Raw genomic sequence first — 27,321 nt, 5'->3', positions numbered from 1 at the left:
ATACCTCAGGAGACTATTTAAACTCCAGACAACACCCTGGGGTGGAAATAAGGTGGACAACCTCCCACCTGCTCTATGGTTGTCTACAAAAACCCAGCCTTTAAAATGGCCGATTAACGCCTCTCAACATAGTTTGCTGGAGCAGACTTCTGGATTTCAATTCACTGAAACCAATAGCCTCAGCGAAACATATCTCACTTTGAGCACATTGTCAGTAATTTTGTCACAGTATATACATATTTAAATGCTTTATCTGTCTGTTAATGTTGATATTCTGTTGTTTATGGTCTCTAATAAAATTCATCAGTTCCTATAATGGATGTGCACATATATTCTTCCCTATCATTTTCTTCTTCAATATATTGAAATACAGTTCTTGTAGGAATGATGTAGCACCCCACTAATATTGTCCTCTGTGCCCACTTTCTCTTACTAGTCATTATCTGGGGTGACCCAATTTGTGCAGCAATAACTGTATTTAAATGTTTCTGGCAATTCTTCATTATTCCTACACATTGGCTTGGAAGAATTTTAGCTTGTTCCTCCCTACAAAACAGCTTCAACTCTGTAAAGTTGGAGGATTTTCTCCCATGAACTGCTTGCTTCGGGTCCTCCCACAACATGCAGCAGTATGGAAAATTCTGAACAATTCGCAAACTTTCAAGTATGACTATAAGTGACCTTATCCGTACATTTCTGCTGTTCAACAGATAAATATTAATTCAATGGTTGCTTACCATCATCTTACTTCTATCTAATTTGCATGGCCACTGATGCATCCACTCACATTTTGGTCTATATTAGTTGTTACATTAGTTCAAGCTTGCCATACATGCCCAATGGTACTTTTGAAGGGCAACCAACCTATCGGAGAATGTTTTTGTTGTAGAAAGATCATTTGAGGATGAAAGATCTTTCACCACAATAAAAGATCATATTTGACTAGCGGGCAAAAAGATATTCCAATATCACTGACATTGTTCTAGATGGTCACTTAAAAGGATCATTTGTTAGGAGTCGAGTTTCCTCTGCTGCACAGGGGGAATCTTGATCCGTGTCTGCTGCGGTCTCCCATTCTGCATCGGCCGCAGTGGAGCCTGCTCAGCGGAGACGTCGCTCCCAGCGTCTCACTAAGACTGATTCTGTGCAAAGGGTTACTACTGCCTCTCCTGGCTCTGCCATTGTACCCTGCACTGATCTGCGGCGAGCAGGCTTTTCTGGGACTAAGTCCTACTTTGCACACACTGAGCATGCCCAGGGCAAGATCTCTCAGTGGAGATCTAGGGTCACATGCTCAGGTACTGCAGCGACTTCCATTGGTCCTTCTCACGGAATGTCCTGTAGGTGCTAGGACTAAGTTCTGCTTTGCACACTGAGCATGCCCAGGGCAAGATCTCTCAGTGGAGATCTAGGGTCACATGCTCAGGTACTGCAGCAATTCCATTGGTCCTTCTTTGAAAGGTCCTATACGTGCTGCAGCTATTTAAGGCTTGCATGGCCGCACGGCCATGCGCTAGTATCCTCTTTGTTATGTGCTTTGCGCCAGTGTGGTCATGTGTTTGAATGTGTTCAGGGACCCAGCTGAAATAAGCCCCTAGAATGCTGGCACCTCTGGCGAGGAGATTGTGTTTAAGTGTGTTCAGGGACCCGGCTGAAATAAGCCCCTAGAATGCTGGCACCTCCAGCGAGTTTTGTGTGCATGCATGACCACTCACTGCTCACATCTGGGTAGTTAGCCTGTGCCTCTGTGAAAGTCTAACAGGGCACAGAGCTTTGCCTTCTCGGCTGCTCTGTGAAGCTAACAGAGCTGGTTTATACCGCCATATAGTGCCGCCATTTATTTAGCAGCAGGTTCTTTTCTGCACGGTGGATCCCGGGTTGCGAACGCACCAATCTCACTTAATAAATATATTTGGTGCGTTTCGCCTACCCTAACATCATTGGTTTGCAAATTTCACAAAAAAATCAGTATGAGTAAAATGATCCATATTTATCATTGTAATCTAATGTTTATGGTCATTTCTAGGTAATTGGTATTTACTGTATGTGATTTTCCAAAATACTAGAGTGAGTGTAACAAAAGTTCACTTTCTATCTTGTTGAAATTCAAGCTTCAAAAGCAAAGCATGCATGTATTTATTGACTGGCACATCTACACACTAAAACATTCTAAAAAAATTCCTACATAGAAATCAATATTAAGTTTCCACGTTCCTTCTACAAGGACATCCGGATGACCACTGCTTGTTGTAAATGTGTAATGCACTGGATTGTGCAGAATAAAGAATGCATGATTCCAGGAAAATATATTTGCACTTTTTTCCATAAAGTTTGTGATGATATATATCCCTTAAGTGAATAGGATCTTATAACAATATTAACATTATTTAACTCAATTATGGAGGTCATTTTTGAAATAGTGACAATATGAAAAGTGGACATATTAGTTGCCACTTTTGAGTTATCGTCTAAGAAACCATATTTTCACTTCTACAAAAATATCTGTCACGAACCAACAGATAAAATATCAACATCTCCGAAGTTAAGTAAAATAAAACATAATTATAAAGACTTCTGGGACTTAGTGTTTAGGAACATTTTTTGTTTTTCGCAAACAGGCAGATAGTTGTTAGCACAGAGTGGTCACAGACTCATAGACTGCTCCTGCTGGCGATTCAACTGCCTCTGCTCATGTTATGTCGCTTCTTTTCTGCCCTGCTCTGTCAGCGGCTTCTTTTCTGCCCTGCTCTGTCAGCGGCTTCTTTTCTGCCCTGCTCTGTCAGCGGCTTCTTTTCTGCCCTGCTCTGTCAACGGCTTCTTTTCTGCCCTGCTCTGTCAGCGGCTTCTTTTCTGCCCTGCTCTGTCAACGGCTTCTTTTCTGCCCTGCTCTGTCAGCGGCTTCTTTTCTGCCCTGCTCTGTCAGCAGGCGTGGCTTCTGATGTCATTCTGATTGACAGTTGACTCCCCCAGTTAAGCAGCGGAAATCCAGCTATCAATCAGAATGACACTGAAGTCCCAGGCAGCTGAATCGCCGGTAGGACTGGTCTATGACCACTCTGTACCAGAGATGTACGGCACCAGGCACACCAGTCAGGTAGGTGGCAACTACCTGCCTGCTAGTGCTTAGGCACATTTTTTTGTTTTACACAAAGTCCAGGATATCCCTTTTAACAGCCTGTTTACACAGATCAATAACTATTCCAATGTGCACAAGATAATCATTAATAAATCGCTCTTTATACATAGGCGGCCATTATTCTTGGCAGCACATGACCTGTTTACACAGGATTAAGTGCTGTATTGCGAATTTTAAACAAGCTTAAAAATAAATTCCAACTAATAAACTATTGACCATTTCATACATATTACATTTATGTTTGGTTTATTTGCATGATTTCTGTAGTTTATACTTAAGTCTACTTCTGACTGTACTGACTTTATAACGTTCATGATTTATTTGTACACAGTAGGTGTTTTTTTGCATTTTGCAGTAAACAGATTGAAACTTACCTCTATCACTGTCATAAAGATATGCAAATTTATCCCATTGATAGTATTCAATCAGACTAAGAAGTGCTCCTTTGAGGTCCGGCCTCATTTGAATAACAAATGGATGAGTACCATCTGTTGGAAAGCTTGGGGTTATGAAGGAGACATGAAGAGTTCCGCAAAATGATGTGATAGTATTTACAGACTTCTTATCATAAAATCCAAAAATAGCAAAAACTCCTCTTGAAAACTGGGAGCAGACTGCAATGGAAGAAAAAAAAACAAGCATCAGTATATACTGTATATTCGCTGCACTGAATCTATAAAATGCGCATCATGTGAAGCATAAAATAATGACTGTAATCAGGAGATGAGTTACAGATTGAACATATGTTATCCCAATATGAGACCATTTTTGTCATGAGCCAAATTGGAATATTGCAGTAGAAACCCTTGAGCATAACATTGTTTATTTTCTAAGATATATTAAAATCCATTGTCTTCAATACACACAAATGATGTATAAATTGCATCGTTTTTCATAATAAAATTAAATTGCAAATGTTGCCTCCATATTATAATTCAGTCGTAATGTTTTTAATAAGCGCTATGATGTCAGATAGTTGGATCTTTAAGGTGATTATTTAGAAGCTTAACCTGAGCACAATTACCATAATACATTTAACCAATTTTTCAGCTCTTTTTTCTTATGTATTGTACACTAATATGTGTGATATATTTACTCAGTGTAACGAAAGCAGAAGATGCAGAAGATTATTCATGATGAACATAGATGTGACAGGGATGCTTGTTGTTTGGCACAACTCTTTGTGATATCTGTTATCTGCTGTTTTCCGTAGGAACAAAGGGAAAAATAGATTTTAACATAATCTGTAGTCTCACAGGACATAACCTGCTGCTAGAGATGTGTGCCGGTGACTCTACTGCATCCTTCTCTTGGCCAAGGCATGAATACACTAGAGAAGTGTTAGATCAACAGCTATTTCATGTGGCTTTAGGGACTGTTAACACCAGTCAGTTTTCTCCTTCATTTATAGTGTCATTTTTAGGTAAAAAATATTATAAAAACAGTTGCCCAGACAAATCCACTAATATGGTCATGTTCATGAATTATTTCTCCACTAAATTAAATAAAATTTTAAGCTTAAACAGATTTTAAATCTTGATTTCAGCACAGAAACTTTAATAGTGGGAAATATGAAGTCAAGACTGGCTTTAGTGTTTTTGTAAAAAAAAAAATCATGTTTTTTAATTTTTTGTGTTTGTTTTTTGCATTCTGATTTTTTTTTGTTTTGGATCTTTAAAAAAAACACGATAGGGCAATATACAATTCACTACTTACAGTTTAACTACAGAGCTATTTATTTATCTAAGCAAACCATGTTCTGGGGACGGCATGTTTTTCTCATAGGAGAAACTACCAAAATATCACTAAAATGCTCATTAAATGCTTGTTCTACATAAAGGATAAACATGTTAAAATATGTGTATTTATAAAAAGGGCTACACAATAAAAATGATGTGAACAATACAATGACTTAGACCCTCTGTCAATATATCCAATGTTGTCTTGTGTTCTGGAGCTGAATCATTGCTGGGTAGAAAATGGTGAAAAACCTGATAACAACTGATGCATATTTGCATCTCCTTTGCACGTTAAGTAATTTCTCTGGTACGTAAAAAAACAGTCCTAGATCCATCAGGGATTTTGAGCATAGCCATCAGAGTTTAGTCCATGTCAGTTTTAACTATCAGAATTTGGTCAGAGAGTCAATTTTTACCATCAGAATTTGGTCAGAGAGTCAATTTTTACCATTAGAGTTTGGTCAGAGTGTTAGATTTTACCATATGAGTTTTATCAGTTTTTCTCCAATAAAAAAAAAAACCTGTTTGATAGGAGAAGCTTGAAAAATCTTTACCAGTTCATGAAAAATGGACAGCACAAAGACGGCATCTGAGTTCTGCCTGATTTTGTTTACAGATCCATAGACTAACATTTGGCAACTATGATCTGACACTTGGATCAGTATTGGACAAGTTACCGTGCTTTTTTGTAAATCACTGAGTCCGAGGAAGTGATTAGATGTGTGAACTCTCATAGGTATGAGTGCTACTCGTGAACAACATAGTGTTACAGGGATACTGCGACAGAGTTGGGTCAGATGATCGCAGCATCTGGTGACAAATACACCTGCGGTAGTGAGTATGACTTCATTGTCATATTAGCAGGTCTGGCTTTCTTTTATCTGGTGCTGCAAGGGTTAAACTGCTTAGTTGGGCCACTGGAGTTCTCTGTCTTGGGTTGTATCAGCTGTTTTGGGTTTGATACTCCCAGCAGGTATAAGAACCTTCCTTCTTGCTTCTGACCTTACCAGTGATCGTTACCACTACCTGGTTTGGCATTGAGGAGGGAGTTCAGTGTCTGGAGTAGGCGGTTGGAGAGTATTTCAGGAGATTGCTGCATGGAGTTAGTTTGTATGTTTATCCTTATACTCTTCCATTTGGTTTCTTCGTTCCTATCCCTCCCCTGTTTCCCACTATGCTTTGTGAGTGTATTTGTATGATTGTAGTCTTCTTTTATCTCTGTCTGTTTACCCCTGTCTATACATGAACCCAGCACTATGCAACTTAAGTAAGTCATTAGCCTGGCATTTGTAACCTGTTCCTATATAGGGCTCAGTCAATGCCTTATAACAGGGTTGAGTGCTATCCGATGTTTTATCATATAGTACCCGGCACGATGTTATACTATGGGGCAGTGCTGATCTGCATTATTTTCTCATGCAAATTCAGCATAAGAAAATAATCGAAGCATGCTGCGAGTGACTGTGAGATTCAGATCACATGCACATATACAAGTCTATAGGTTGTGTGAAACATCGGACTGTACGCAGGTGTCTCAGAGTGCAGTCCGATATACTCGCACATAGAAATTAAGTTATCTGCCTTCTCGGCACCTGGTATACAATTCTCTCATGCGAGAGAATCAGGTCTCACTCAGACATACAGCTCAAACTCTGAGTTTGAGCTAAGTGTCCTTAGCATAAATGTCCAGATTCTCTCACATGAGAGAACATATCGCACTGTGAGCAAACCCTAAGAGAGTTTGTCATCTTTGTTCTTTTCTATGTACATCACACAAAAAACATCTTTAACTCAACATATTTCATGCCTTGAGTAATTAGCATACAGATCAACCAGGCTAGTAGCTGAAAGCATTTCTAGCTTTGCATCATTCTCCTATATAAGTGCAACATGCCAAGGAACAGAGAAGTTAAGTTTTTAAATTAAATTTTCAATTTTCTCCAGGCACAATTCCTAGCTATTATAACAGGGACAATGTAGAAAAAAAGGATATATTGTCACCAAACTTTAATATAAAATATTTTGCAATACAGTAAACCTGGCAATTCTTCTCCAGTTCACTAAGACATCTAGCATTGGTACCTTCCACAGTGAGCAAGAACTGGTTGAAATAATGATGAGTAAACTTCGAAAAATTTGAAAAAAATTGAAAATGCATCAATCCCAGATCATTGTTTGTTTTTAAAACAAGGACTCTTGCCTACAAGACACTATAAAAATGCCAAAATCCAAACCACTGGCACATGTGGTATTCAATATTTTATGATAGACTAGTATCTGACCACAGTGTTCTTTACCTTTAAAAATAAATACAAAACAAAATATTGAATACAAAAGAGAAGAGTCAGAAGGCACTAGGTATATTAAGCTTACATAGAAGATCTTCTTTCACGCTGGATTCAATTTAGGACGCTAAGTGGCACAGTTCAGAATTAGCAATTACCGGGAGGTGCATCACGTAAAGTCGAATACTGCTGTAGATGCGTAGAAAGATAGATGAAAGTGGCACTCACCCGAGAGTTGCTGCGTGAAGATGTCCTTTATTCAAAGAAATACATGGACACACAAGCGGTGGAGCAGCGGCTGGCAGCGGTTAGGGTGCGGGAGGAAGGTGCAGGACGACGGCCGTTTCGCGCGATTGCGCTTCCACGGGTCCAGGTGAGGGAATCAAAAACGTCATATCCTTTTTAAAGGGGCTTAATGACTAAACGTGAACAGGTGCATATTAAAAACAATTGAAAAGTCCCTCTCAACAAAACATTGATAAGTACATAAGAGAAATAGATAACATTCACTTATATATGTCTTTTCTGACATTGACTTTTTACGTTCCAAAATATGATTTCATAAAAAAACGGTCATATCGAGTTTGTCATTTAAACCCATTGGTCCTCGTGTTAGGGGTCGAGTTCCCACTTCTGCACAGGGGGAATCTCGAGCCACTTCCGCTGCGGTCTCCCATTCTTGTCCAGCCGCAGTGGAGCCTGCCCAGCAAGGACGTCGGTCCCAGCGTCTTGCTCATTCTCACTCTGTTCTGAGAGTTAGTGCTGCTTCTCCAGTCTCTGCCATTAAAGTCAGTGCTGGTCAGCAGCGAGCGGACTTCTCTGGGACTAAGTCCTTGTCTGCATGTACTGAGCATGCCCAGCGTAAGGTCTCCCGTTGGAGATCGAGGGTCATGTGCTCAGGCTCTGCAGCACATTCCATTGGTCCTCTTGGCAGGTCCTAGAAGGGCAAAAGTGCTGTGGCCACTTCCTGTGCTGCTGCTATATAAACTGCGCATGACCGCACGGCCATGCGCTAGTATTGTCTAACAATTGCTAATGTGTGTATGTTGTGAGTGCAAGTCGTCCTTGGAAACCCCTACCCTAGTGAATGTCTGTTCGCGGAAGGTGTATGGCTGCTACCTAGCGCCCGACTTAGCCTACAGCACTAAACACACATCTCAGCGTCCTGTAGCTGAGCCTGCCAGTACGGCGCCGTGCGCCTGCCTTGCGCTTTCCATACCCGAGTCTGGGTGGTTAGTGGCGTCCGTTAGTGCGGCATCGCTCGCACTCTTGTGCACTTATATTTCTTTAGGTTCTCTACACACCCAGTTGCGGTGTTACGCCAGCAAGGGTCTAATCGGGCTCCAATCCCTTCTGGGGTTAAGTCCGCTGACCACTTGCTCGCGCACTAGTGCGGTACTGCGGTCCTGTGAATTAACAGGATCGCTTTCTTCACGCTGGGTGAGGTTTAACCCATGCGTGTATCCTTTAGTGTACCGCCATATTGTCCGTCTTGCTAGCTGCAGGGTCTTTTACCTGCACGGTGGACCTCGGACTGCGACCGCACCTAGTTTCTTACCATCTATACTTGGTGCGTTCCGCCAGTCCTTAACATAATACTAGCGCCAAGGTCTGGCTAGTATGGCGGACATTCAGCAATCTTTGCGGTATATCCAGCAGTTGGAGGGTAGGTTGAAGGTTCTCGAGAACTCAACCTCAGCTGTGGATGTTACCGCAGTTGCTGTAAAGGCTGCTGGCGTGGCGGCAGCAACCTTGTCCACTGCCACCCCTGTTCCGACATTATCCCGCCTCCCGTTGCCAGAAAAATTTTCTGGAGATTGCAAAACTTGTAGGGGATTCGTGAGTCAGTGCTCTATCCACCTCGAGCTCCTGGCTGCACGTTTTCCTACAGAGCGGGCTAAGGTGGGATTTATTGTCTCGCTGTTGTCGGACAGGGCGTTGGAGTGGGCTACGCCGCTGTGGGAGCGTGATGATCATGTGGTGCAGAGTGCTCCGTTGTTTCTGGGCACGCTGAAAAAGGTCTTTCTAGGACCTCAACTCACCCATGATACAGCGCTCCAACTACTGGCATTAACTCAGGGTGAGTCCTTGGTCAGCCATTTTTCCGTCCGATTCCGTACTTTAGCTTCCGAGCTGGAGTGGTCGGATAAAGCCCTTATCCCCATATTCTGGAGGGGCCTGGCTGACCATGTTAAGGACGCTCTGGCCACTAGGGAGATTCCTGCCACACTGGAGGAGTTAATATCTATTTCTACTCGTATAGACCTCCGTTTTAACGAGCGGAGGTTGGAACGAGCCCAGTGTAGGCAGAGGTTTCGGCTGGCTCCTACCTTCGCCAAACCTTTGGAATCCCCAGTCCAGGCATCTGAGTCACATGAGACCTTGGAGGTGACACGAGCGGGATCTAAGTCTCAGTCCGCTCGTGCACATAAGGTCCGTCATGTTTGCCAGCAGTCAGGACGTCTTGCCTCCAAGAGTCCTCAGCGGTCGGGGAAACGTCAGCGTCTAGTGGCAGTTGGAGGAGGTACACTAGACACGGCGACGTTTGCCTCAAAGTTGTCCTTCAAGGGGACAATTACCATAGGCCCATCCACTCTTACGGTCGAGCTATGCTTGGATTCTGGGGCAGAGGGTAACTTTATGTCCTCCGCCTTTGCCCAGCGTCACGCAATACCCTTGGTGATGCTCGCCCAGCCAGTGACCGTTCGAGTGGTAAATGGGTCAACACTACCTTCACAGATTACCCACCAAACCATTCCTTTCACGCTATCTGTGTCTCCATCACATCAGGAGATAATCTCCCTATTAGTCATTCCTGAGGGAATTGATGAGGTCCTGTTGGGGATGCCATGGCTTTGCTACCATTCTCCTCATATTGAGTGGTCCTCTGGGAGAATTTTGGGATGGAGTAAATCCTGTGAGGGTAGATGTCAGAGGGAGTGCGTTCAGGTTGCTACTACACAGGTACCCGCAGATCTTTCCTCTCTCCCCAAGCACTATTGGTCCCATGCAGACGTGTTCTCCAAAAGAGCTGCGGAGACTCTTCCGCCTCACCGCCCCTATGACTGTCCTATTGACCTCTTGCCTGGTGCTGAGCCTCCCCGGGGTCGAGTCTACCCGTTATCTCTCCCGGAGACGGAGGCAATGTCCCAGTATATTCAGGAGAATCTGGCAAGAGGATTCATTAGGAAGTCAGTGTCACCGGCAGGGGCTGGGTTCTTCTTCGTACAGAAGAAGACTGGAGACTTACGTCCATGCATAGACTACAGGGGTCTTAACGCCATTACCGTTAAGAACAAGTACCCATTACCCCTGATATCTGAGCTCTTTGATAGGCTACGGGGAGCAAAGGTATTTACAAAGTTAGATCTGCGGGGTGCTTACAACCTGATTCGCATCCGTGAGGGGGATGAATGGAAGACGGCTTTTAACACCAGGGATGGGCACTATGAATATCTAGTGATGCCCTTTGGGCTCTGTAATGCCCCAGCCGTTTTCCAAGACTTTGTGAACGACATCTTTCGGGATATGCTCACCACCTCGGTCGTAGTCTATCTGGATGACATTCTCATCTACTCTCCAGATATAGACTCCCATCGGAGAGATGTTCGCAAAGTCTTCGACCTCTTACGGGCAAACTCCCTCTACGCTAAGTTGGAGAAGTGTGTGTTTGAGCAGGAGTCCTTGCCTTTCCTTGGTTATATCATTTCTGCCCAGGGTTTGGCTATGGATCCTGCCAAGCTACAGGCAGTAATGGACTGGCAGGAACCCCATTCTCTTAAAGCGGTGCAGCGCTTTATGGGGTTCATTAATTACTATCGCCAGTTCATTCCACACTTCTCAACTTTGGTAGCTCCCTTGGTCGCCCTCACCAAGAAGGGAGCAAATCCCAAGTTGTGGTCAGAGGAGGTCTCCAAGGCCTTTCTCTCGATTAAGTCACACTTCGCTAGCGCTCCCATCCTACATCGCCCCGATGTAGATAAACCATTCATCTTGGAGGTGGATGCCTCATCCGTTGGTGCTGGAGCAGTCCTTTTCCAAAAGGATGCTCAAGGTCGGAAGCATCCTTGCTTCTTCTTCTCCAAAACTTTCACACCAGCGGAGAGGAATTATTCCATCGGGGACAGGGAGTTGCTAGCCATGAAGTTGGCTTTTTCAGAGTGGAGACACCTCTTGGAGGGAGCTCGCTTTCCCTTCCAAGTCTTCACTGACCACAAGAACTTGGTGTATATACAGACGGCCCAGCGGCTAAATTCTCGCCAGGCTAGATGGTCCCTGTTTTTCTCCCGGTTCCATTTTACCCTCCATTTTCTCTCCGGGGAGAAGAACGTTCGTGCCGACGCTCTCTCCCGCTCCGTAGTGTCATCTGAGGAGGAGGAGGAGGAGCCTCGGCTTATTGTCCCGCCTGAGAGCTTGAGAACTGTAGCTCCGGTTTCGCTGGAGTCTGTGCCCCCGGGCAAGACTTTCGTGCCAGCTAACTTGCAACCGGAGGTTCTCTCTTGGGCTCACTCCTCCAGAGTGGGTGGGCATTTTGGGACCAAGAGGACTTCTGAGCTTTTGGCGAGAACATATTGGTGGCCGCATATGGTCCGAGATGTCAAGGACTATATTCAGGCGTGTGTTTCTTGCGCCCAGAATCGGTCTCCTCGGCAACGGCCTGCTGGGTTGCTTTACCCTCTACCGGTGGCAGACAGGCCCTGGGAGATGGTCGGAATGGACTTTGTGGTGGGCTTACCCAAGTCGCGTGGCTGCTCCATTATTTGGGTTGTCACCGACCATTTCTCTAAGATGGTACATTTGGTACCGCTTCCTCGGTTACCCTCAGCACGGGCCTTGGCGGTGTTGTTCATGAAGCATGTTTTCCGATTGCATGGTATGCCTGATAAGATTGTCAGTGATCGGGGTCCCCAGTTCGCGTCTCGGTTTTGGAGAGAGCTCTGCCGTTTGCTCAGCATAGAGTTAAACCTCTCCTCTGCATATCATCCCGAGACGAATGGGTTGGTGGAGAGAACCAACCAGACTCTGGTGACATATTTGCAACATTTCGTCTCCGCTAGGCAGGATGACTGGGCATCTTTGCTACCTTGGGCGGAATTTGCCTTGAACAACGCCGTAGCCGATTCCACTGGCCAAACTCCATTTCTCCTTAATTACGGCCAGCATCCGCGTGTTCCTGTGCCCATGCCCGTGTCATCCACCGATTCTAGGGTGGCAGACTGGGTGGTGGAGGCACGGGACATCTGGGACCGCACACAGGATGCCATTCGGGCCTCCAAGGAGAGAATGAGGGTTTCGGCTGATACACACCGGTGTCCCGCTCCGGTCTTTGCTCCCGGCGACTTAGTGTGGCTCTCCGCCCGTAACATCAGGCTGCGAGTTGAGTCCACTAAGTTTGCTCCTCGCTACATTGGCCCGTTTAAAGTTCTGGAACAGGTCAACCCTGTGGTTTACCGTTTGGCCATTCCTCCACGCCTTGGTATCACCGATACCTTTCACGTTTCCCTCTTAAAGCCCGTTCGTTTGTCTCGGTTTTCTGAGTTATCTGCTGGGACATCGGGTTCATCCACGGATGAGTTTGAGGTGAATGCTATTGTGGGAAGCAAGGTGGTACGTGGCAAAATATTTTATTTGGTGGATTGGAAGGGTCATGGTCCAGAGGATAGAACCTGGGAGCCTGTGGAGCACATTCGGGCTCCGCAGCTCATTGCTGCCTTCGAACGTAGCGAGGCCCAAGGAGGGGGGGGCCCTAGGAGGGGGGGTAATGTTAGGGGTCGAGTTCCCGCTTCTGCACAGGGGGAATCTCGAGCCACTTCCGCTGCGGTCTCCCATTCTTGTCCAGCCGCAGTGGAGCCTGCTCAGCAAGGACGTCGGTCCCAGCGTCTTGCTCATTCTCACTCTGTTCTGAGAGTTAGTGCTGCTTCTCCAGTCTCTGCCATTAAAGTCAGTGCTGGTCAGCAGCGAGCGGACTTCTCTGGGACTAAGTCCTTGTCTGCATGTACTGAGCATGCCCAGCGTAAGGTCTCCCGTTGGAGATCGAGGGTAATGTGCTCAGGCTCTGCAGCACATTCCATTGGTCCTCTTGGCAGGTCCTAGAAGGGCAAAAGTGCTGTGGCCACTTCCTGTGCTGCTGCTATATAAACTGCGCATGACCGCACGGCCATGCGCTAGTATTGTCTAACAATTGCTAATGTGTGTATGTTGTGAGTGCAAGTCGTCCTTGGAAACCCCTACCCTAGTGAATGTCTGTTCGCGGAAGGTGTATGGCTGCTACCTAGCGCCCGACTTAGCCTACAGCACTAAACACACATCTCAGCGTCCTGTAGCTGAGCCTGCCAGTACGGCGCCGTGCGCCTGCCTTGCGCTTTCCATACCCGAGTCTGGGTGGTTAGTGGCGTCCGTGCACTTATATTTCTTTAGGTTCTCTACACACCCAGTTGCGGTGTTACGCCAGCAAGGGTCTAATCGGGCTCCAATCCCTTCTGGGGTTGAGTCCGCTGACCACTTGCTCGCGCACTAGTGCGGTACTGCGGTCCTGTGAATTAACAGGATCGCTTTCTTCACGCTGGGTGAGGTTTAACCCACGCGTGTATCCTTTAGTGTACCGCCATATTGTCCGTCTTGCTAGCTGCAGGGTCTTTTACCTGCACGGTGGACCTCGGACTGCGAACGCACCTAGTTTCTTACCATCTATACTTGGTGCGTTCCGCCAGTCCTTAACACCTTGTGCGTTTGTTTTAATAATCCACCTGGCTTCGCGCTGCAGCAGCAGCTTACTGCGATCGCCTCCGTTGGGTGGGTTATTGACTATTTCTAGTCCAGCAAAACGCAACACATTGGGGTTAGCATTATGTGTATCATTTATATGTTGAATGAAACGAGGGCAGCCTTTGCCCGAACTTATGGAGTTATAATGTTCCCTAAACCTATGGAACATGGGACGTATGGTTTTGCCTATGTAGAAGAACTGGCACGGGCAGATTATAATATAAACAACGAATTGGGATTTGCAGGTAATCAGTTGTCTGGCTACATGATGAATAGAGCCAATACGGATCGTTTTATCCAACAGTCTTAAATGACAAAATTTGCAGTTACCGCATTTGTAGTTACCACTAGGTTGTAATTTACTTAGCCAATCTCTATTATTTGTGACAGTGAGACGGTTTTTAACAAGAAGATCTCCCAGATTTTTAGTACGCTTATATGCGAATATAGGGTGAGCTGTTATTGTAGGGGTCAAATCCCTATCGCTTTTTAATATATGCCAGTTTTTGTTGATGGCTGCGTAAATTGCTTTGTCCATCGGGCTATGTGTGAATGTAAATACAAATCTCCTATTGTCTTCCTTTTTTCTTTCATTAAATTTTATGGATTTATTACGATTTTTTAATAGACACTGTTGTGTCAATTTTTTTACTCTATTCTCGGCTTTTGTCAGAATTTCGAGGGGGTATTTCCTTGTTATGAAGTCTACCTTTAAATTCGCTATTTGTTTGTTAAATGACTCATTATTATTATTTATTTTCCTATAGCGGACCATTTGACTGTAAGGTATACTCTGTTTGGTATGGGGAGGATGAGCGCTATTAAAGTGCAACAAATTATTTACTGCTGTTGATTTTTTATGTACACTAGTGTTGATTCTCCCTTCGATGATTTCTAATTTTACATCTAGAAAATCTAGCGCTTTATCACCGAAATTAGCGGTAAATTGCATGTTTTCCTTATTAGTAGTGTTTAGATATCTGACAAAGTTGTCGAAATCGTCTTTTAAACCGTCCCATACGATAAACACGTCGTCAGCGAATCTTAGGTATGTGCGGATGTGTTTTAAATACGGATTAGAGGAAGCGGTTATATATTTTTCCTCAAAAGCCGCAAGGAAAAGATTTGCAAATACACATGCGACGGGCGTACCCATCGCTGTACCTGTATGCTGATTAAACCATTTATCGATGAATTTAAAAGAATTATGTGAAAGCACGAATTCTAGGCTTTCAATAATAAAGTCGATAAAGTCCTGATCCTTGTCTGTATTGAGCAAAATTGTCCGAATTGCTTCGATGCCTTTGTCTTGGGGGATTCGTGTATATAAGCTCACGATGTCGATAGATGCTAGCGAAAAAGTTGGTTGCCAATCTAGGGTTTGTAGAGCTATGAGAAAGTCGCCTGAGTCTTTAATAAATGATGGGATTTTTTGCAGAAGGGGTTTTAGTAGCCAATCTAGAAATTTGGATAACGGTTCTGTTAATGATCCGATTCCGGATATTATAGGGCGCCCGGGTGGTTGTGTGGCATTTTTGTGTATTTTAGGTAAGCTATACCAGTGAGGTGTAGTGGGATGTTCTGGTAGTAATTTTTCCGCTTTGTTCTTTAATAATACACCTTTTGCAACGTATTTATGTAATAATGTTCTTAATTTTTCCCTATACTTAATGGTGGGATTATTTTCAAGTAAAGTATATGTATTTCTGTCATTAAGCTGGGACATAGCTTCCTCGATATAATATTTTTTGTCTAATATGACAATATTGCCACCTTTGTCTGCTCTCCTTATGATGATATCGTCCCATTGTTGTATTTCTTGTATGGCCTTTTCTTCCTCACGTTTTAGATTTTTTTGTGGATGTGGATATAATAGGGCTTCTATATCCTTCAAGACTAAGTCTTGGAATAAGTCAATGGTATTTCCGGGAGATATAGGAGGCATAAATGTTGATTGTAGGCTACCTTTAAATGGCTCGACATTTGGGGGTGTATATTCATCTACAGTTTCCTTTTGTAGTGTGACCATAGGTTTATCCAAGTTTGCTAGGAGTTGTGCGTTTTCAATGTCCTTCGGATCTATGGGAGGATATGCTATAAAACCCAGATTACCTATTGTGGCAGGGCTTTCCGTTGAACTCAAAGGGTAAAAATTTGTTGTATTTTTATTGTGGGCAAAAAATTTTTTTAGATGTAATTTTCTTGTTGCTTTGAATAAGTCAATCTTAAATTCTGTAAGATTAAAATCTTCTGGGATACAGAAATTCAGTCCCAGTGACAACACATTTTTTTGTTCGGTAGTAAGAGTCCTGTTAGATAGATTAATTATTTGTAGTTGGTTTTTTGTTGTTACTTCCTCCACGAGACTTGCTTCCGCTTTTTCTGACCGCTTGATTTTCCGTCTACCTCGTCTGGTTTTCTTCCTAAAGGGATTTCCGTTTGTGGGGCGGGTACTACAGTGCTGGAGTTTTCACTAGATTCTTCCATACCGCTGGAGTCAGAGTCTGTTATCCATCCGTCTTTTTGTGTCTTTCGTTTATTAAATTTTCTTGATTGATAATCCCTTAAGTCATACGTGGAATGTGGACGGGTTCCAAGAGGTCTTCGTGTATATAAAGAAATCTCCCAGTTTTCGGGAGATGAATCATTCCAGAAAGCATGGGAAGAAATCCATCTACAATGTTCACGTAACCTCCTGGCACTAGTTATCACTCAAAATGAAAAGGAATATGAAATCCTATTTTCCCAACTAAATGATGCCAAGAAAGAACTGAATTCCAGAACGACGGAAACGCAGTTTAAAACATTCTTGAAGAAATTGGATACAAAATTGGTTCTAATCCAGATAGACACCAAACAAAAGAAAAAAGATAAATTTTTACGTGACAAAAACGATTTTATTACAGGTCAGATCTTCTCCTGGAACAAAAACAAAAGAAAAAACTACCAAAAAAATTATCAATCAAGAAAATTTAATAAACGAAAGACACAAAAAGACGGATGGATAACAGACTCTGACTCCAGCGGTATGGAAGAATCTAGTGAAAACTCCAGCACTGTAGTACCCGCCCCACAAACGGAAATCCCTTTAGGAAGAAAACCAGACGAGGTAGACGGAAAATCAAGCGGTCAGAAAAAGGGGAAGCAAGTCTCGTGGAGGAAGTAACAACAAAAAACCAACTACAAATAATTAATCTATCTAACAGGACTCTTACTACTGAACAAAAAAATGTGTTGTCACTGGGACTGAATTTCTGTATCCCAGAAGATTTTAATCTTACAGAATTTAAGATTGACTTATTCAAAGCAACAAGAAAATTACATCTAAAAAAATTTTTTGCCCACAATAAAAATACAACAAATTTTTACCCTTTGAGTTCAACGGAAAGCCCTGCCACAATAGGTAATCTGGGTTTTATAGCATATCCTCCCATAGATCCGAAGGACATTGAAAACGCACAACTCCTAGCAAACTTGGATAAACCTATGGTCACACTACAAAAGGAAACTGTAGATGAATATACACCCCCAAATGTCGAGCCATTTAAAGGTAGCCTACAATCAACATTTATGCCTCCTATATCTCCCGGAAATACCATTGACTTATTCCAAGACTTAGTCTTGAAGGATATAGAAGCCCTATTATATCCACATCCACAAAAAAATCTAAAACGTGAGGAAGAAAAGGCCATACAAGAAATACAACAATGGGACGATATCATCATAAGGAGAGCAGACAAAGGTGGCAATATTGTCATATTAGACAAAAAATATTATATCGAGGAAGCTATGCCCCAGCTTAATGACAGAAATACATATACTTTACTTGAAAATAATCCCACCATTAAGTATAGGGAAAAATTAAGAACATTATTACATAAATACGTTGCAAAAGGTGTATTATTAAAGAACAAAGCGGAAAAATTACTACCAGAACATCCCACTACACCTCACTGGTATAGCTTACCTAAAATACACAAAAATGCCACACAACCACCCGGGCGCCCTATAATATCCGGAATCGGATCATTAACAGAACCGTTATCCAAATTTCTAGATTGGCTACTAAAACCCCTTCTGCAAAAAATCCCATCATTTATTAAAGACTCAGGCGACTTTCTCATAGCTCTACAAACCCTAGATTGGCAACCAACTTTTTCGCTAGCATCTATCGACATCGTGAGCTTATATACACGAATCCCCCAAGACAAAGGCATCGAAGCAATTCGGACAATTTTGCTCAATACAGACAAGGATCAGGACTTTATCGACTTTATTATTGAAAGCCTAGAATTCGTGCTTTCACATAATTCTTTTAAATTCATCGATAAATGGTTTAATCAGCATACAGGTACAGCGATGGGTACGCCCGTCGCATGTGTATTTGCAAATCTTTTCCTTGCGGCTTTTGAGGAAAAATATATAACCGCTTCCTCTAATCCGTATTTAAAACACATCCGCACATACCTAAGATTCGCTGACGACGTGTTTATCGTATGGGACGGTTTAAAAGACGATTTCGACAACTTTGTCAGATATCTAAACACTACTAATAAGGAAAACATGCAATTTACCGCTAATTTCGGTGATAAAGCGCTAGATTTTCTAGATGTAAAATTAGAAATCATCGAAGGGAGAATCAACACTAGTGTACATAAAAAATCAACAGCAGTAAATAATTTGTTGCACTTTAATAGCGCTCATCCTCCCCATACCAAACAGAGTATACCTTACAGTCAAATGGTCCGCTATAGGAAAATAAATAATAATAATGAGTCATTTAACAAACAAATAGCGAATTTAAAGGTAGACTTCATAACAAGGAAATACCCCCTCGAAATTCTGACAAAAGCCGAGAATAGAGTAAAAAAATTGACACAACAGTGTCTATTAAAAAATCGTAATAAATCCATAAAATTTAATGAAAGAAAAAAGGAAGACAATAGGAGATTTGTATTTACATTCACACATAGCCCGATGGACAAAGCAATTTACGCAGCCATCAACAAAAACTGGCATATATTAAAAAGCGATAGGGATTTGACCCCTACAATAACAGCTCACCCTATATTCGCATATAAGCGTACTAAAAATCTGGGAGATCTTCTTGTTAAAAACCGTCTCACTGTCACAAATAATAGAGATTGGCTAAGTAAATTACAACCTAGTGGTAACTACAAATGCGGTAACTGCAAATTTTGTCATTTAAGACTGTTGGATAAAACGATCCGTATTGGCTCTATTCATCATGTAGCCAGACAACTGATTACCTGCAAATCCCAATTCGTTGTTTATATTATAATCTGCCCGTGCCAGTTCTTCTACATAGGCAAAACCATACGTCCCATGTTCCATAGGTTTAGGGAATATTATAACTCCATAAGTTCGGGCAAAGGCTGCCCTCGTTTCATTCAACATATAAATGATACACATAATGCTAACCCCAATGTGTTGCGTTTTGCTGGACTAGAAATAGTCAATAACCCACCCAACGGAGGCGATCGCAGTAAGCTGCTGCTGCAGCGCGAAGCCAGGTGGATTATTAAAACAAACGCACAAGGACCAATGGGTTTAAATGACAAACTCGATATGACCGTTTTTTTATGAAATCATATTTTGGAACGTAAAAAGTCAATGTCAGAAAAGACATATATAAGTGAATGTTATCTATTTCTCTTATGTACTTATCAATGTTTTGTTGAGAGGGACTTTTCAATTGTTTTTAATATGCACCTGTTCACGTTTAGTCATTAAGCCCCTTTAAAAAGGATATGACGTTTTTGATTCCCTCACCTGGACCCGTGGAAGCGCAATCGCGCGAAACGGCCGTCGTCCTGCACCTTCCTCCCGCACCCTAACCGCTGCCAGCCGCTGCTCCACCGCTTGTGTGTCCATGTATTTCTTTGAATAAAGGACATCTTCACGCAGCAACTCTCAGGTGAGTGCCACTTTCATCTATCTTTCTACGCATCTACAGCAAAATATTGAATACCTGCTTTAAAAACTGTCAAAAGAGCATGCGATTTCACCTTCTTTTAATTTCATTTTTATATCCATAGAAAATAAACCACAACACAACTTGTTCAAAATCCGCATTTCAACATATGATTTTTGTTAAAACGGGTGTTTACAGAAAAATGTTCCAAAAAATAGGATGCTGCTTTTTGAATAAAAAAATACAAACAAAAATTTGGGAGTATATTTCTCAAATAAAATGCTCATATTACATTAAAAAGAATTGTGTTCGGGCTGGACAAAATGCTCCACCTTGGAAGATGGCTGAAATCAGTCGATTCCCAAAAACAAACCAACAAAAGCCGACATTGGCTGCCGAGCAGCAGAAATTCAATCAAGTCAATACATCTGGACTAATAGTTCTACTCTAGCACATACTAATTTAGATGACATCACTACCACGACTTGACTTTAAAAATTAAGAGAACTATAATTCCTTACCCCATCCAAATATCCCATCAGTCTTAGCCCCCCGTCGACACCATACCACACCTTCTTGATCCATACTATGTGGATCTGTATGAACTCTGATCCTATTTGCCCATGTATGCTATTTCCCAATTCTGAAAGGGAATCTGTCAACATGTTTTTGTTATGCAATCTGAAAACAGCATGAGGTAAGGTACCTTCACACTAAACGACTTACCAACGATCACGACCATCGATACGACCTGGCCGTGATCGTTGGTAAGTCGTTGTGTGGTCGCTGGGGAGCTGTCACACAGACAGCTCTCTCCAGCGACCAACGATCAGGGGAACGACTTCAGCATCGTTGAAACTGTCTTCAACGATGCCGAAGTCCCCCTGCTGCACCCGGGTAACCAGGGTAAACATCGGGTTACTAAGTGCAGGGCCGCACTTAGTAACCTGATGTTTACCCTGGTTACCATTGTAAAAGTAAAAAAAAAAACACTACATACTCACATTCTGATGTCTGTCATGTCCCCCGCTGGCGTCCACAGGGTTAAAACTGCTTTCGGCAAGAGCGCTGCTAATGCACGCGCTGCTGCCGAGAGTTTCCCTGCACTGACTGTGTCAGCGCCGGCCATAAAGCAGAGCACAGCGGTGACGTCACTGCTATGCTCTGCTTTACGGCCGGCGCTGACACAGTGGACGCCGGGGGACGTGACAGACATCAGAATGTGAGTATGTACTGTTTTTTTTTTTACTTTTACAATGGTAACCAGGGTAAATATCGGGTTACTAAGCACGGCCCTGCACTTAGTAACCCGATGTTTACCCTGGTTACAAGTGAACACATCGTTGGATCGGCATCACACACGCCGATCCAGTGATGACAGCGGGTGATCAGCGACCAAAAAATGGTCCTGATCATTCCCCAACGACCAACGATCTCCCAGCAGGGGCCTGATCGTTGGTCGCTGTCACACATAACGAGATCGTTAGCGGGATCGTTGCTACGTCACCAACAGCGTGACGTTGCAATGATATCATTAACAATATCGTTATGTGTGAGGGTACCTTTAGGGATTAAAACACCGGTTGCAGGAATGTCTCTCTAACAACCTCACAGGTTTTGTTTGCATACAATGATTGTTTTAGCACCAGTAGCTTTTCATTGCTGTGATTAGCTGGTCCAGTGAGCTAGTGTGACATGCTACCTCCTTTGATAAGCACCTCACTGTCTATGGACATTTTACATATAGAAGCTGGTGTGGGGAGGGGGGTTCTTCTGTACTGCTGTATTGCTAAATCTAAGAACACCGATTGTGTCAGAATGGCTGAATCCAGTAATCTAAGTGATACATTGTTGGATTCAGCTTCTCTTTTTCTACATTACACTGCTCTCAGATGAAGTAGCAAAAACCTACTGACAGATTGCTTTTAACTAACAATGTACCCATGTAAACTCATGGCCAATGGAGGCGAAAAATACTTCCTACCAACTTCCTGCAACAGATCCATGTTCTCCAAATTCTTAAACAAGTTTAAACTAAAATGCCCTACAATGGGAAACTGGTCACAGCTTGACTTATTCTCAAAAATCCCCATCCCCTTTCCAAAAATAATTTCTAAAATATATAAACACCTAATTACCCACACAGTACCTTATAAACCAATATACCTAACCTTCTGGGAAACGGAATGTAATATTAATTTAACCGATACTGAAGTTAAGAATATTATTTATTATTATAGCGCCATTTATAGCGACCGGTCACGCGACCGCGACATTATCGAAGGTCCTTTGCTCAATGCATCCTTAGGAATGGAGGCTGCCGCTTGCACCGCTTAGAGCCGCGGGCCGTCGGAGGGTAAGTATATCTCACATTTTTTATTTTTATTCTTTTTTTTACATGAATATGGATCCCAGGGCCTGAAGGAGAGACTCCTCTCCTCCAGATCCTGGGAACCATATAGGACCGCTCCCTGCACACGTCGTACCCAGCGTATAAGACGACCCCGGACTTTTGAGATGATTTTCAGGGGTTAAAAAGTCTTCTTATTTGCCGGAAAATACGCAAAGTGTTTTGCGGCCCCTACCAGTAAAGCCAAAAGGTCGGGGTTTTTTGTTTTCAAGCCTAGGTTCCTAGTTATTAAACAGAGATAACGTAAGGTCCGGATACTACCTGTCCAGAATGGTTGCAAGCTGTGGTAGTGCCAAAATATGTGTGTTAGGTTACCTAAATGGGTATTGCATCTCCAGCATAAGTTGGAGCCAGTTAGGCCGAGGTTATGAAGGAATTTGGAAGTCCTGTGCCAGCAAGATTGCATTTGTAGGAATTTTCCTGTAAAACCGTACATCTGGAGAAGCAATGACAATTAGAAAGAAATGACCTATTAACTGCCAAAGCCAAGCAGCACTACTCAGTCCTCCTCCTCCTAGACCTGTCCTCTGCCTTTGACACAGTGGACCTTTCCCTACTATTACAGACCCTCTCATCTCTTGGCATCAATGACTTGGCTCCAGTTCTATCCATTTCATATCACGAGCATCGGACATGATTTGTCTCTTTGGTGATAGCTTGATCCAGTTTATAGGCCATCACAATTTGGTAGTTGTCAAAATCGGTCAGATCCATGTGATTGCTTATTTACTTGTTCAAACAAGCTAATCTCATGAACTGAACGTGCATTTGCTGTCTAAAATACCCCAAACCTTTGAAAGGTGCCATTGTAGTAAGCTAGTCAATGATTTTTAGGTAGAATGGAATATATACACATAGGGGTCTTTTTGAGAAAAGACTAGAATTATGCGTTTTATATACCTAGTATATCTAAAGACAAAGCACAGAAATATAATCAGGGACTTGTCTACTTTTAATGCACGCATCTATGAGAAGAGCAACTATAAAGAGTGTCTTTCACTCTGAAAGTGTCGACAAGTCCATATTTTATATGAACCATCCATTGATTTGAATGTGTAATGCCTAATTTCCCCTCTGGAGGCACTGTAAGGGGAGGCGGACACCTGCTATCATGTTCCCACACAGATTACAGCTGATTGCAGAAGGTCTCAGTAATAGGATACCCCGCAACTATCCCATTATGAAGGAACCGTCCAACAAAAAGGAATTGAATAAAGTGGTCGGCTCCATAAAAACAAAACTAGATTAGTTAAAAAATAATCGTACTTCACTTTATACAGTGCTAAAACTTTAAATGCAATAAACTGTAAAAGCACAAATTTCAAGGGGGTAAAATAGCAAACATGTTGTTTTTTGCAGGTTATTAATGTTAAATTAAAATTAATTGTATTATGTCAGCACATTGTAAAATATCCTGTGATATTTCACAAATTTAATATTTATACAGGATATAACTAAATTTCTCCCTGAGAAATCCATTTTTGGACTTTTGATATTTGTTACTTGTTGGTATAAAATCATTAGAGAAACACAGATTTTTACATAATTATATCACTGACTAAATCAGATTAATGAGAAAGGCTTTGGAGTCTAGATTCTCTGAATACACTGGGAAATCTCCCTGTGTATACAAAAAACATATTTAAAGCCTTAGTAATTTAAGCTCACAGGAAACGATAGCATCTAGTATCAGAAAGCTGCCAAGGCAAAGATGACATGGGTGCAAAAGGTGCGGGAGCTGGGGAGCAAACAAGCGCAATAGGACTTATCAATTCATGAATTACTAGAAAAAGCGATATTGCTAACCTGATACAGTTAGGTTCACACAACAGTTTTTGAGTAGACAGCTGCTGCAGATCCACAAGTCACCGAGTGATTTTCCGCGCTGTTGGAGGAATGAAAGGAACCAGGATACAAAGATTATATTACAGCGGTTTTATTTTGACATGTTTGAAAGTATAACACACTTCTTCTTCAGGATCCAACCACATTCTTCAGGACACTACCGCATGTGATTGTATCGTAAAGAACAAGTGTGTTATGGTTCAAAACGAGTTGAAAAAACACAGCAGTAATATGATCCTTGTATCCTGGATCCTTTCATTCCTCCAACAGTGCAGAAAATCCACACAAAAAAATTTTCTTCATGCGGTCATAGATGAACCTTATGAGAACATAATTCTATCACCTGACTATCCTTAGAAGGACTAAACATGGACTATTGTATTTTGCCTATTGGTGTGCAAAATAACAGATTACAGTTTGAGCAGGTTTAAAGATGGACAACTAACATAATAAATGAGATAAGAGAACTCCAATGTTTTCTTAATTAGAGATGGGTGACCTCGAACACGTACTTCACCAGGAACGGACCCTGAATGCGGACTTCACCAGGAAGTCCATGTTACTGTTTGGGTTCTGCACATGACAAGGCAATCACTGTCTCTGATCGGCCCTAAAATCATTACCGCCGGTCACCGAGCTGCGGTTCCCACGCTGTCAAGACAACATGAGCCCACAGCTGTGATCGAAGGTAAAAACTTTACCTCTGGTCAAAGCTGCGGGCTCACACTGTCATTTGACAACAAGCCAAGCTAAAGCAAACAACTGGAGTCTGGTATTCTCAGGCTGGTAAAGGGCCATGGACATTGGCCCACCACAGCCTAAAAATAGCAGTCACCCAAAAAAGGCGCATATATTAGATGTGACAAGTCTGGCACTTTGCTCGGTTCTTCCCACTTGCTCTGTGGTAGTGGCAAGTGGGGTTCATATTTGCGGGGTTGATGTCACCTTTGTATTGTCCAGTGACATCAAGCCCACGGCTTAGTATCGGAGAGGTGCTGTGAGTCATGGTAACGTTTCCTACATCTGTGTAAATTATTATACCAAAGATCAGTAAAGAGCTCTCCCATCATAAATTTGTAACTATTACAAAAGGGGTTCCACTATGTTAAGTAGTAAAAAGGTTCTACATCCTGGAAAGGATTTTTTAATGTAAGAGCAGTGAGTCTACGGAACTCTCTGTCATTGTCATGTTCAATATTGTAAGATGAAAGGCTAAAATAGATGGACCTATAGTACGGTATGTCTTTTATCAGCCCAACAAACCATATTACCACAAAAATAGGGTGACATCAGGTTTATACATTATGCATATATACGTCAGGTAGTGTTTATGGAATGTAATGTGAAAAGTAACAGGACCAAAGAAATGCATGAAATATGCCCCTCACAGAATAAATGACACACTTGTTTTTTCATGACACATTATTCTTTATGATAATGGTAAATTTAAGTTGATATGTTTGTTTTCATTTTTTAAAAACATCAGAAATTTGAGAAAAATGTAAAAAATTAGCAATTTTTAAACTTTGAATGATTATCCCTTTAATCCAGATAGTCATACCACAGAAAGACATTAATAAATAACATTTATCTCATATCTGCTTTACATCAGCACCATTTGTAAAATGTTCTTTTATTTTGTTAGCATTTTTAGGAGGTTTGAAAATGTAGCAGTCATTTTTAATTTTTACAAGGACATTTTTAAAAATTGTTTTTTTAGGAACCCATTCATGTTTGAAGTGCCTTTAGGAGTACCATATATTGTGAAACCCCCAAAAGTGACACCATATTAAAAACAGCACCCCCTGAGATATTGAAAACTGCTGTCAGGTAGTTTATTAACCCTTCAGGTGATTTTCAGGAATTAATGAAAAGTGGAACGACAGAAATGAAAATGTGCATTTTTACCACCTAAATGTTGGTAACTTCTGAACAGGTTACAACAGCCGGAAGACTATAAGGCCGCTATTTGGTCATGAATTGCCATGGCAAACATCAAGACCACAAAATCATGATCTGAGGGCACTAATTGGGATAAAGAGGAAGCCCCCACACTCTGTTAACCATTTATAATGATGTAGTTACTATTGAAAGCAGCATCTAAGGGGTTAAACAGATTTTGATTGTGCAAACACCTATCGTGGCTGATGAAACAAGTTGTCAGCTATAGTGTCCAGCTGACAGCTGCTGGATTGTCACCTGTATGTGGATGCGATTTTCTTATAGCTCAGGTAAGGTAAAAGAAGTATTGGCGGTCATTAAGGGGTTAAAAAAACTAATATTTGCATACAGGGCAGGAATATGCTTATTCCCATGTAAGAATCTTATTCTCCTATTAAATGAAACTTGCCTTGGTGTTTTTATTTTATTTTTATTTTATTTAGGCATTTAAATTTCATATGCATTGCACTAATTCATGGTTCAATAGTATTTCACAAATTACAAACTATGTATTGCTCTTCACTCACGTAAGGATTTTTTTAATATAGGCTGAACAACCTTCGGGTGACATAGGCATTAGGCTTAAAGGTACCTTCACACTCAGCGACGCTGCAGCGATACCGACAACGATGTCGATCGCTGCAGCGTCGCTGTTTGGTCGCTGGAGACAGCTCTCCAGCGACCAACGATCCCGAGGTCCCCGGGTAACCAGGGTAAACATTGGGTTACTAAGCGCAGGGCCACGCTTAGTAACCCGATGTTTACCCTGGTTACCAGCGTAAAAGTAAAAAAAACAAACACTACATACTTACCTAACGCTGTCTGTCCCCGGCGCTCTGCTACTCTGCACTCCTCCTGCTCTGGCTGTGAGCACAGCGGCCGGAAAGCAGAGCGGTGACATCACCGCTCTGCTTTCCGGCTGACCGACGCTCACAGCCAGTGCAGGAGGAGTGCAGAGAAGCAGAGCGCCGGGGACAGACAGCGGTAGGTAAGTATGTAGTGTTTGTTTTTTTTACTTTTACGCTGGTAACCAGGGTAAACATCGCGTTACTAAGCGCGGCCCTGCGCTTAGTAACCCGATGTTTACCCTGGTTATCAGTGAAGACATAGCTGGATCGGTGTCACACACGCCGATCCAGCGATGTCTGCAGGGAGTCCAGCGACGAAATACATTTCTGGACTTTCCTCAGCGACCAACGATCTCCCAGCAGGGGCCTGATCATTGGTCGCTGTCACACAGAACGATTTCCTTAACGATATCGTTG

General features: G+C 42.4%; 1 protein-coding gene across 5 annotated transcripts in view; it reads right to left on the bottom strand.

Moving 5' to 3' along the window:
- Nucleotides 1-27,321, bottom strand: part of GRIA2 (glutamate ionotropic receptor AMPA type subunit 2) — a 324,576-nt gene that overhangs the window by 203,301 nt on the left and 93,954 nt on the right. For all 5 annotated transcript variants that reach the window (XR_011316978.1, XM_069744126.1, XM_069744127.1 and 2 more), the window contains exon 3: nt 3,511-3,750. Coding sequence is in view for 4 of the 5 variants with exons in the window: in XM_069744126.1 (XP_069600227.1) it covers nt 3,511-3,750 (240 nt within the window). In the remaining variant the exon portion in view is untranslated. The remainder of the gene's footprint in view (nt 1-3,510; nt 3,751-27,321) is intronic.

The sequence above is a fragment of the Ranitomeya imitator genome, chromosome 1, assembly GCF_032444005.1.
Source record: "Ranitomeya imitator isolate aRanImi1 chromosome 1, aRanImi1.pri, whole genome shotgun sequence".
Classification (NCBI taxonomy): domain Eukaryota; kingdom Metazoa; phylum Chordata; class Amphibia; order Anura; family Dendrobatidae; genus Ranitomeya; species Ranitomeya imitator.
The sequence above is the reverse complement of the archived record's forward strand: the minus strand, read 5'-3'. Positions and strand labels throughout refer to the sequence as shown.